Raw genomic sequence first — 12,893 nt, forward strand, 5'->3', positions numbered from 1 at the left:
CGAAGTATTTGTCCCCCTTCCTTAGTGGAAGTAAGGTTATAAAGGCAGTCATCTGGGAAACATACGGTGAGGTAAGAATGCAGCTGTCCTCTATCACACTAAGAAATGTGGGAGTGTTTCTCTTCTGCAGCCAGTGAGTAGAACAGATGGCTGGAATTGCCCATTTTTGCCCTCTGCCATAAAGTGTTGAAGAAACTGCATCTCACGGAAGCCTCGAACAAGACTCACTCTGCAGGAAGGCATTTTCCTGTTTCCCCATACTTGCAAAATAAATGCGTAACTCAGTTTCCCTGAAGACGTAACTGAGCTTCTGAGTACAGCCAGACACAGGGCAGGGTTACTGAAGGAGGGAACTGTGCTTGCACAATTCTAGGCCTGAACCTGCCTCTGTTCAGAAGAGTATGACAGAAGCGTACACCACAGGTGGTCACACGAGCACAAGGGGAGAAGCAGCGTTTTGAGGTTAGGCCACCCTTAGGTGTGCTCTGTCAGTACCTGCAGATCTAAGTAAGTCACCCACCGTGGCTCCCAGCTTACTTCACACTAAGGTGGGCCATAAAAGCGCTACAGAAGGCAACGTGACTTGGAGAACTTGGTGGCACCTGAGAAACCGCAAGTGAGAGGAGCCACAGTTGACATCAACATTCTTTATTGTCAGTTCTCGATACGTTACCATGATTTCACATTTTTTGCTTGTACTGTATGAAAACTTGTGTTGAGGCAAAGGTATAAAAGCCCAGTTGTTCGCATCAATCATCAGTGATGGAAGTTTTAGAATAGCTGCTGAGGAATTCAGCCCGTTACTGCTAAGAGGTAACAGCTGCTGCTCCTCGCTTTGATCACAGATTTTTTTTAAGGCTTATTTTTTTCCAGCAACTGTTTGGGCCTACAGCTTCTCTATCAATATTGCAGAAGCACCTCCTCCTCCATTGCAAATCCCTGCAAGGCCATACTGCCCCTGTTTCAGCGCATGGACCATGTGGACGACAATTCTTGCTCCAGACATTCTAGATAAAAGAAAAGAAAATATCAACATTGTAGTTTGAAGAAAACTCTGAATTGGACTTGCATGAGATTGTTGGCAGAATATGGCACCGATTCCCTGGAAGGAAACAAAACCAAGAGCATGGAACCAACAGAAGATCCAACAACCCCTTTTGTGTACGTTTAGAAGCAACACAGGCTCCTTTTCTGCAGGGACTGCACTTAAAAGGGGAGATTTCATGCCTGCACAGCCACAACCTCCTTTCTTGGTAAAGGAAATCACCTCTAAGTACTCTGTGTTACGAAGTATCAATCATCAGCGATCTTTCAAAGAAGGTAATTAATACTAAATCTCTTCCACCCACAACCCAATCAATGCTCATTATTCCTTTCAGTTTCTTCTTTGGCTCCAACTTGACATAACGTAAGGTGGTGCACTCATCCAGCTCCCATAAAAGCAGACATCTGAATTCTGTCATACTGTAGCTAATCTCCCTTAGAGACAAAGGTCACATTTCTTTACCAGAGCTGATATTGTGAAGGAGATAACGGCACATCTTGAGGGATTACAGCTTGAATACAGCTTTGTCAGCAAACTTCTGCATCGTGAAATGCTGCTACTGATTCTTCATGTACAACGTGGTTACTCCTCATCTCTATTTAGTAACTGGAAGGGCTTTGTCCTCCCGGACACAGCAGCATGCTCACCCTTAGGGAGGATCACTGGGATGGACTTGAGCCACGAGCACTGTGCAGTGCTGGGGAACACAGCAGGGAACATCACTCCCATAACCTGAGGAAAGAACTTCAGAGCAAACATCCCCCAGACCACCCCCAGCTGCTGCATTATGTGACCACAGTGTTTTAGATCTGCTGCTGGGAGTGCTTGGCAAGCTGTCCGTAACAGTAGGTGGCAACTACATGTGAGAAGAAAAACGGGATGATGCTTTTTCCAAGGTACCCTGAAATGCAACACCTGAATTCAGTCAGCACGTACTTGAAAGCACATTGCTATTAACCTTCCTACTTGCATTAAATTCATTAACAGAATCACCTACATCAGCAGCATGTAGAAAACACTGCCTCTGTGCAGCCAAAACAGAGCGCTTGTATACATACCCAATTGGGTGCCCAAGAGAGACAGCGCCGCCATTAATGTTTACTTTCTGTGGATCAATACCCAGCATTTTAATATTGGCCAGCACCACAACACTGAAGGCTTCATTGATTTCCCACATTGCAATGTCTTCTTTTTTCAGGCCCGTCTCACTTAGAATCTAGAAACAGTAATAAAAATGATTCTTGCTGTGAAAAAAACTCAGAAGCTGAAGTGTTTCATGGAAATAATGAAGACTGTTGTGAAGTCAAACTGCAGACAGCAAGTAAAGCCCCCCCTACACTGTCTGCCAAGCACAGAGCTCACATCTCAGAAGCACTTTGTCAGATGTGGAAGGAGCAAAACTGAGGTTCTGGAGCACAAACCTGAGTTCTCACAAAAGAAGGAATGGAGATTGCTCTAGCCCAAGAAATATTTTCATCGTATTTATACTAAGTACATCGCCACACATTGCACGCTGATACAGTACTGCATACAGCTGCCTTTAGCTCCTCTCTGGGGCAATCTGTATTTGTATAATCACATTTATTTTGCCTTTTAGTCACAATTGCTTGAAAACCTTAAAAGTGAAAACAAGGCCAAAAGTTGGTGAGAGCACCCGAACCTTAATCCTCTGCAAAACCCATTTGATTTCAGTGCTACTACAGGAAGGTGCACTGGGGGCTGGTGCAGCGCTGGGGAACTTTGCTGTCTTTTGCAAAAGCAGCCGTTTTATTCCTACCTTGGGAACAGCGTGCGCAGGTGCAATGGGAAAGTCAATGGGATCAACACCAGCATCTGCAAAAGCTGTACAAACATTAAGGAAAAAGAAAAGTCACAAAAGCTGTTGTTTAAATGCCTCATTTTCACCTTACGTTATTTTCATTACTTTCAAGCTGTAAACCCAGGCAAGAGAACAATTCTGAACAGAATGGTCACTGAAAATAATAGGCATAGAACTCAGTGCCTTACATGCACAACATCACAATATTCTCAGGTGTTCAGAATTATTCCACACAGAAAACTCTATGATGAAAAGCCTGCTGCTATGGCACGTGACACCTGCAAGTCCGTACTGAGGAGATGCAGTCGTAGCACCTACATCTGTGTGCTCTCTGCTCCGTGCATGACAGATAACAGGACAAACGGGGCTGCCAGTCGGGCACACCAGCAGAATATTTTCCACTTCTCCATTCACAGATGAGAAAAGAAAGGCCTTACCAACTATCCGTGCCAGCGGTTTAGCTTTCAGTCTCTTGGCTGCCTCCGTAGTCATCAGAACCAAAGCAGCTGCTCCATCATTCAAAGTACTGGCATTGGCAGCCGTAACTGTTCCTAGAAAAGGTAACATGTTTTAACAGAGGGGAAGATGAGATACCTCAGGTAGATCCTGCAGGCCCTTTGGCCTTACAAGGTCTCGGTATAACAGCTGCTGCACTGTGATAACCAACAGTTGGTTTTTTGTGATACTTGTTTAATCAAACCAATTTATCACACGTATTCATAAGCTACATCTGAACAGCAGTTCAGACACCTTCCGCATCGGCAGCGCTGCCAGCATTAACACAGAACTCCAGCACAAACATGTCTGTGCTGCAACGCCAGCTTTGCTTTGGCCAGGTTCCTCAGCTACAGATGCAGGGAGGTAACAGGGCACGACGTGCAGGCACACCAGGAGCTTACAGCTGTGCTGACCAAATCCAGCTGTTTCAGCCTTTACTGACAATGCACAAAGCAGGTTTTCACTGGTGTGCAGATTCTTCTCATTCTAAGCCAGTTTGTGCTGCTGTGACACCAAGCTTGGACTTAATTCATGGGACCTTTCATTATCAGGCATTGAAAATGTCATAGATTACTGCTGCGTATTCAAGCTCTTGTGAACAGCACTGTTCATTCTGACAGAGCATTCCTGCACTTAGTCAAAGAAATAAGCATTTGATTTAACAATATTTACCATTTTCTTTCTGGAAAACAGCTTTCAGCTTTGGAACCTTACTAAAATCAACCCGCTTGTATTCCTCATCTTCTGTCACTTCTGTGTCTGGCTTTCCTGAAATTCAGATTCAGTTTAGTTTTATGTGCGCAGTCCTTTCTCAAACATTCTAACACGGTACATGCATTAAATGTTCTCTAACTTCAACTACTTATTTCAGTAGAAAATGTAAACCTCCTTTTGTTTTCATAAATGCATTTTTGGCATGCATAAGTAATTCAGAGAATCATAGAATGGCCTGGGTTGAAAAGGACCACAATGATCATCAGTTTCAACTCCCCACTATGTGCAGGGTCACCAGCCACCAGACCAGACCGCCCAGAGCCACATCCAGCCTGGCCTTGAATGCCTCCAGGGATGGGGCATCCACAGCCTCTTTGGGCAACATGTTCCAGTGCGTCACCACCCTCTGTGTGGAAAACTTCCTCCTAATCTCCTTAATGTCATTTATTCACAGCAAATCATTTATACTTATTGATGTGCAAATGAAAGGGACAAAGAACAGATCCTTAAGGTAATTTACAGAGAGATTCAAACACACAAGCAATCTGTTCCACCAGAATTTAGTACACAGTCATCCCCTTGAAGAAGTTACTGCATGTAACATTAAAGGAAAAGAAATATACAAGCAGATAGAGATGACTGACTGCTGCATAACCTGCACTGAGCGCAGGCCCTGTTACAGCTTTCAAAGGACAAACACAGCTCACTTCACCCTCCCCCCCCCAATACCTTTCTTAGAGACGGTGACAGGAACAATTTCGTTCTTGAGAACTCCCGAATCCCACGCTGCTTTGCTCTTAGTGTAAGAGCCGATGGCGTATTTGTCTTGTTCCTCTCGTGAAATAGTGAACTTCTTTGCCGTATTCTCAGCACAGTTGCCCTTGGAAAAGAAAACAGACATGTTACATCTGGCGTTCCAGGGGATGCAAATGAGAAACGTAACCAACCAGAAACTTCTGCCATTGGAACAGCACCTTCACATTCAGTAGACGTGTTCTGAATGCAGACCGTGACCCCACACGAGGGGTTCTCCCAAGTTAAAAAAAAATGCATGCAGAAGTTCTAAATGCTGACTAGAGACTGGAGAACACACAGAACAGTGTGTTCGCATCATCTTATGCCATTCTTAGTTTGTCTGTTCCAAAAAGCCTCTCAATCAAAAGCCATTCCAGCTGAAATGCATGAGTGGTGTTCAGCCAACAGCACAGGTAGAGTGCACTCTATTGATAAGAATAAAGCACACACAGAAGCATTGAAAGCAGTCATTATCACAGAATCACAGAATGACCTGGGTTGGAAGGGACCTCAAGGATCATGAAGCTCCACCCCCCCCGCCTGGCAGGGCCACCAAACTTCCATGTTTACTAGCTCAGGTTGCCCAGAGTCCCATCCAACCTGGCCTTGAACACCTCCAGGGATGAGGCATCCACAGCCTCCCTAGGCAGCCTGATCCAGGACCTCACCACTCTCCCAGTAAAGAAATTATCCTTTCAAACTGTTCCCTCCTGATTTCCTATCTCCATACCAGGTCAGTATTTTTCTGGCCCCTCCCTCAGTTTTGTCCAATGTATCGTGCTGATGAGCTAAGCAGATCAGCTGACTCAAACCTTATAACAAAAGATATGGGATATGTACACTGGGGGAGGGAAAATAAGCACCAATCTGCCGAAGCAGAAGAGGCCATCCCCAAAGGCATCGTGCAACCTGACTGCTCCCACCCAGCGAGACAGCAAAACCCACCCACAGGTGGAAGAAATCACGTCATTTCTTTCAACCCCTGCTCTGAGCTATTCAGACTTCAGAGAGAAAGAAAAATGAACACACCGCTTCCCACCCCATTTCAGCCTTCCATCGAGTCTCTCCATTACAGGTACATGACTCATTCCTAGGTTTGTTAAAGGATGCAGTTTAATAATAAGCAACTTCTTCAAAGCCGTGTGAGGCCAACGGTTGATATTTCAGAACTCTGCAGGAATATTTACCATATGGATATGGTTATAAACATCCGTAAGTCCATCTTTTACGATCAGATCTTGCAGATTGACTCCTCCATAAGGTGTAGATCCTCTGCTCATCGTATAGGGAACGTTGGACATGCTCTCCATTCCACCAGCGACCATCACATCCTGCTCAGACAAAAGGGTTTATCATCTGAAAGCACCAGCGTTTTTATGAGGGATGTTAAAACAATGAACTGGAATTGGGCTGAGCCACTGCTGGTATTTACAAACCAATCTGCTCCTCAAGCTGAGGCAGAACAGACAAAAAAAGCAACGCTACAAGGACCATAACACACCTGCTGACCCCAGGCTATCGCCCACAAAACACATCCTGGGGTGTGAAGAGTAGCTGTCCTTAATGGCACGGCATCTTTAAGATATAGATAACCAAAGGAAAAACGCAAACACAGCAGCATTATTCTTGGAGAGTCCAGCATTGCTGTTAATACAACCGCTACAGACCTTTGACATGGAAAAAGTAGTAGCTAGGTCTTTCAGTACAGGCTTGGAAAAAGAATGGCTTAGTTCAGAATAGATTTTAAACTAAATCCAGGAACGGCAGCATGTAGTAACAAAGGAAACAAAAACAAGGAGGCTGGAAACAAACTAGAAAGGCAGTAACCTGGAAAGGCAGCTGAGATATGGCAGTGATAGACCAGAGGAACAGGAGTCCCTGGCATTTCTACTCCATCAGGCAAAAGACTTGGAGCTAAGGCAACTGTTTATATAGTCCTTCATGTGCACTGACTCCAGCCTCTGGGAACTGTCACACACTTACACCACAAATATCTCCCAACCCACAGCCAGGAAAAAAAGGAACAAAAACCATCCAGAAAAGCCACAGCGTGGAGCTCTGAGGGCGTAATGGGCAGCTGCCGGCACGTGCTGAGCCGGTCAGCACTGCACATCTCATGGGCTGAGCTGAAAAGTCCACTTCTCTTCAGAGCACCCAGCAAACAAACTCAGAAAGTGACCGCTCCGATGGACTCAGCAGATGTCAGCTACTAAATCCAAGCAGAGCTGTTTGCACACAAGTGCTGGACCTGATTCAAAGTCCAGTGAAAAGCCTTGCACCGAGCGCAGCAGGCACTGGGTGAAGTGTCATTCTCTGCTTTGCTCAGGCCTTGCTACAAGTGGTTGCCCAACTGAAAAATGCCGGTATTTTCACATGGGGGATGAGAAAATCAAATATTTCACTTTTGCTCCTGCGTAAACAAGATATATAATTATTAAGTACAATTCCCACTTAGGAGCCATTGATTTTGTCAACTAAAAATACGTCTTGAACCGACAATGTCTTTACTTCAGAGAATCTCAGAATACAGTGGACAGAGATGAGTAATTCTCCTCCATTCAGCTCTTGAATGAAAACACAATTCAGCAACAACAGAGAGTTTGGAGCTTTTCTGTTGTTCTCAAAGAGGCTGAAACATCTTTAACGCACTTAGAAACAGCACTGCTTTAACACGTGAAATTACTTCATTTAAGTGATAAAAGCTGTGGAAGTCAAGATGAGATCTCTCTCTTCCAACAAACACTGAGTTCAGTTCTTGATTTTTTTTCGGATGAGAAAGCCTGAAAAATTCCCCAAATTTTATGGGGAAGGCAGTAGAGAGGATTTATATACAAAATAAATCCACCTTATTTGCCCAGCTCTGAAAATAGATCTGACAGTTCCCACACTACAATGCCTTTTCTTTGTCTGCGTCAAACCAAAACGTATTTAAATTACTGTCAAATCAAGGTTGCGTAACCTAAGCAAACCTCACTCATTAGCTTCATTATTGCAAATCAAAACAGAGTCCCAAATCCAAGACCACAGCCACCTCAGGACAGGATCCACAAGGTCAGCTGTGCATCCCTTCCATAGAGCAGCACTGACACCACATACCTGGCTGCCACACATCAGGCTCTGGGCTGCCATCATGATCGATTTCATTCCTGAAGCGCAGACCTTGTTGACAGTTGTAGTATCAGTGGAGATGGGTAAACCTAAGTCAGGTAAGTTGTACAAACAACTGCATTATTTAAAGGGAGAACATTAGATTGGTGTTTCAACAATATTTCATATGGGACTGATGCTACTTTAGCCAGAGGGTACAGCTCGGGCAGTTCATCTACTCTCACCCCTTGTTACTGTCCTTGGAGATTGCTGTTGCTTTTCCCCTTCAGGCAACAGACTCAAGTGGTAAGATGGGAAGCAAGTGAAGAATTGGACATAAGAAGATCACTGAGAACATCCATCATTAGTATGAAGTGGTTTCAGCCTCTCCAGGTTCTGCAAACACTGCAGGCAATAACATCCATTGTGCACACAACAAGTGATTGCTGAGCATACACCACATGGCTCACTTACACCACTACAGCACAGAGCGAGCCTTTGGCCTGCATGGGAACAAGTGTGCAGCCTGTCCTACAGGGAGGCTGGGCACCTCCGTGCTCTAACTCACAGCTCAGTCATCTACAGTTGCATTAGCAGCCATCCACGAGAAGAAAAGACCACCTTTAAACCCAGAACGGACACAATGCATACCTGCACCCAGAGCCGCCTGTCTTGCTGGAGCTTGCCCTTGTCCAGCCTGCAGGACATTCCCCATATACACTTCTTTCACTTCTTCTACAGGGATACCTAGAAAACAAGCGAGGTTTGATTGCGGATTCTTTGCACAGAAGGGATAATTACCTGCCATGAACCTTCCCATTACAGTTTCCTATAGAAAAGAGACAAAACGTGCCATGTCCAACCTGTGTGCTATAAGCATTCCAGATCTCCACCCTCATATTCACAGAACACGCTGAACTGGGGACCTCACATCAGAATTCCCTCGTCTGCTCTCAGATCAAGGTAAGTAAAGCAAACATGCCCAACTCTCCCCAGTCACCTGATCAACAGAATTGTTGTGGATGGTTAAAGGCACAGAACTTCCTACTTGTGACCACAATGTCCAAAGAAACAGTCCTGTTTGTTTAATGCGGAGCAGCCGCTGCCCACACACAGCAGAGGTGTGCGCTCTCTCCCTCTGCTGCCCACGCAACAGTCCTGGTGTCCAACTTATTGTAATGTGCTGTTTCAACAAGCCAAAGAAAATGAACACACCTCTCCTCCAAATGACTTCTTGGCTGATTTAAAGCTATGGACTATCTCATAGGGTGTCAGAGGAGTGCCATGTCAAAACAGGCAGGGAAAGGAAGGACTCCTGGTTTGAGCAACAAGCTGCCTTCATATCAGCTTCAGTGTGTCGTAACTACACCCAGACAAGCAGTCAGCATGTCCTATGCAGTTGGGAACAGCACAGACATTCCTAAGTAACATTCTGCTCTTAGAAGCAGCATTTACAGATGGAAGCAGAGTCCAACGGGCACCTTAAATACCATTTACGGATTGAAGCCTTAAAAGTTCTATGGGGGAAGGGAAAGAACACCAACAGAAAAGTCTATTTTACCAAACAACTTGGAACCAAATGACAGACTGATAACATTCAGAGCTGTCGGAGGTTTTCTCATGCAAACACATTTACGTGTACCTGCTCTGTCAATTGCTCCTTTAATTGCAATGGAACCCAGTTTAGTAGCTGGCAATGATGAAAGAGAGCCTTGGAAAGATCCAATGGGCGTCCTTACAGCACTTGTTATCACCACTTCCTAAGAAGACAAGCACAAAATAAAAGTCACGGTATCTTTACACACGCACACATACATCCCAATTTACTTATTTTATTTATTTAAAGATTATCCTTTTACTCTTTCATTCATGTCACAGCTCCCCTTTTATTCAGTAAGCAGCTCAGAGCACCAAAACTATCTTCATTGGCGCATGCAGCATGAAAAACAAAGACAAGGAATTTGGGACCTGTGCACCATTGTGGGAATATGACCCCGTCGGGATGGCAGAGTGCCACAGGACGGCTCTGAGGGCTGCAGTGATACAGGATCCCTAGGAAGGACAGGCTCTATGTGAGGGAACAGCTGGAATGCATGGAGCTCTGCCTTGGGATGGGTGATGCCTGAAGGAATCCCAGGGCTTGGAGGAAAGGGGGGCCCAAGCTGGAAAAGGCTGAGCTACTGAATGCCTCCTTCACCTCAGCCTCCAACAGCAAGGCTGCCCTTTGGGAATCCTGGGTCCTAGAGAGCAGGTTAAAAGGCCGCAGCAAAGAAGATGCACCTCTGGTAGAAAAGAATCAGCTGAGGGAATACTTGAGCCAGCTGGACACCCCTAAGTTCAGAGGCACTGGTGGGACACACCCACAAGTGCTGAGGAAGCTGGCTGTGGTCAGTGTAACGTCACTCTCAAAGATCTTTGAATGGTCACAACAACTGGGAGAGATACCTCAGAGCAGGAGGAAAGCAGGCATCGCTCCCACCATCAAGGAGGCTGCAGGGAACTACACACCAGTCAACCTCGGCTTGATACCCAGGAAGGTGATGGCACAGCTCATTCTGGAAACCATCCCCAGACCCATAAACAACAACAACATTATCAGTCAGCACTGATTCACCAAGGGGAAGGCACGCTTAACCAACGTGATAAAGCTTTGTGATGAAATGACGAGCCTGATGGATGCAGTGGGAGCAGTAGATATTGTCTACGTGAACTTCAGTAAGGTGTCAGCATCCCCTTAAGGCCCTCATAGAAGAGCCGGTGATGTACGAGCTGGATGGGCAGACAGTTGGGTCCATAAAGGCTAAAAGTCTGGGACCAGAAAGTGGTGATCAGTGGCACAAAGTCCAGCTGGAGATCAGTAAGTAGCCTCTGCTCGGCACCGATGAGGCCATATGAGAAATGCCAGGTCCAGTTCTCAATCTCTCAGTATAAGACACAGAAAGAGACCAGCGAAGGGCCAAAAAGTGATTAAAGGACTGGAATATCCAGCACTGCTCAGTCTGGAAGCTCAGAGGTACCTCAATGAGTACAAGTATCTGAAAGAGGGGTACAAAGAAGACAGAGCCGGGTTCTTTTCAGTGGTGCTCAGTGCCAGGACAAGAGGCAATGGACACAAACTGGAACACAGAAGGTTCCCACTGAACACCAGAAAGCTCTTCTTCACTCACACAGGTTGCCCAGAGGTGGTAAAGTCTCCTCCTTAAGGACCCACAAAAGCTCTCTGGAAACCATCCCGAGAAACATGCTCTACATGACCTGGCCTGAGAACTCTCCCATTGGCCAAGTCTTTGACTCAGTCCCACTGGTGTATGAAGGCACTGTACCAAGCGCCAGGGAGTTAAATGCTGTCGTACTGACATGGTCTGTACATTGCGGAAGGTACTGTCACTACAATTTAAGGAAAGTTTACTCTTAGTGAGTTAATAGCTCAGGCCTTGGGAGACCAAGCATCTCACCAGGCCTTGCCAGAACACCATCAGATTAAAGACGTGTAAGCTGTAGTTTAAGCCTGCGGGGACACCTGACTTCACAGCTGGCAGTCTCTCAAAACAGATGTCGTATTGTTTTGCCACTTGGCTTCAATGTGACATCACCGTGTCTACTTACTCCCTGTTGGAGCAGCACAGGGACTGGCAGCAGAAAGGTGAGCATTTGGGATCTCTGTCTGCCCTGAACAGCCCGAATAGCCGGACAGCCATTGCTAAGAACCAGCGAGTACCTCCAGCGGCACCAGAATGCAGACAGAACAGAACCTTAAGGAGGAGCAGACACTGACCCCCTGCAGCCCCACGGAACGTCACACTTACATTTAAGGTGCGCTGCGACGCGTAGCCACGGCTGGCGTACTTCAGAGCCTGCAAAACAAGCACACGCTCAGAACTGCGCGGCACCGAAGCCAACGCCACGAGGAGAAACAAGCCCAGGGCCGCTGACCCAGCAGCGGCCGCCACACGAACGCGGCGGCACCTCCCGCCGCCCCACCTCATAGCGGGGCCCACGCGGAGCCCGCCCGGCACCGTGACCTTGGCCGGGCCGCCGCAGCCCCGCACCGCGCCGGGCGTGCGGAGGGAAGGAACGAGGAAGGATCCCTCCGTGGCAGCGCCGGCCGCCCCGCCTCACCCGCAGCAGCCCGTCCGCCGCCCGCCGCCGTCCCAGCATCGCCACGGCCGCCATCCTGCCGCCTGCCGTCACCTTCACCGCCGCCCCTCCCTCAGCCTATAGGCGGCCGCGCGCCGTCGCCTCCCCGCTTCCTATTGGTAGAAGGGCTGAAGGCGGGACTAGTTCCGGCCCTGCTATTGGCTGAGCTCGAAGCCGGCCCGCGCTGTCACGCACCGCCTCCCCGCCCAGCCCCGCCGTCGCTCCTGGGCCGGGCCGTGCGGGGCCGCGGGTGTCGCGTCGCGTTGCGGGCCCTTCGCAGCGCCCCGCGTAGCCACACGGTGGGCATCTCGTAGGTTGTAGGTGTCCGAAAGCCGCCGGACAAGAGGTGAGAGCCGGCTGGGAGCAGCACGGGCCGCAGGTGTGGACGGGGAACGTCTGCAGAGAGTCCAGTGGATGGCAACAAGGATGTTCGGGGCCTGGAGCGTCTCCCTTAAGGCTGAGGGACCGGGGGGGGCTGGAAGAAACTGAGGAGGGATCTGATCAGTGCTTGTGGGTAGCTGGGAGTCAAACTGACGGGGCCCACCTCTCTTCATTAACGCCCAGCAACAGGACGAGGGAAAACGGGCACAAACTGCAATATAGGAAGTGCTATAAAACATGAGGAAGAACTTCTGCGAGGGTGACGGAGCACCGGAACAGCCTGCCTGGATGAGGTTGTGGAGGCTCCTTCCAGTCCCTATGATTCCATGATACAGCAGTGGTGTGTTACATCCCTTCAGAGACTGGCAGCCCCGAGCCATGCCGCTGCATCCACACCTGCAGCTGGGGAGCAGCCCA

At 47.7% G+C, this 12,893-nt stretch overlaps 1 protein-coding gene across 1 annotated transcript; it reads right to left on the reverse strand.

The window, feature by feature from the left end:
- Nucleotides 1–628: 628 nt before the first annotated feature.
- ACAT1 (acetyl-CoA acetyltransferase 1) lies at nucleotides 629–12,195 on the reverse strand. Its single transcript, XM_072326628.1, has 12 exons — nucleotides 12,078–12,195; nucleotides 11,765–11,812; nucleotides 9,601–9,718; nucleotides 8,610–8,705; nucleotides 7,968–8,068; nucleotides 6,059–6,202; nucleotides 4,806–4,956; nucleotides 4,035–4,130; nucleotides 3,302–3,415; nucleotides 2,823–2,887; nucleotides 2,104–2,261; nucleotides 629–1,007 (listed from the first exon to the last, which is right to left on the reverse strand). The coding sequence occupies exons 1-12, from the start codon at nucleotides 12,129–12,131 to the stop codon at nucleotides 887–889; spliced, it is 1,266 nt and encodes a 421-aa protein (XP_072182729.1). The 5' UTR covers nucleotides 12,132–12,195; the 3' UTR covers nucleotides 629–886.
- Nucleotides 12,196–12,893: the final 698 nt, after the last annotated feature.

This window comes from Excalfactoria chinensis, chromosome 1, assembly GCF_039878825.1.
Source record: "Excalfactoria chinensis isolate bCotChi1 chromosome 1, bCotChi1.hap2, whole genome shotgun sequence".
Classification (NCBI taxonomy): Eukaryota; Metazoa; Chordata; class Aves; order Galliformes; family Phasianidae; genus Excalfactoria; species Excalfactoria chinensis.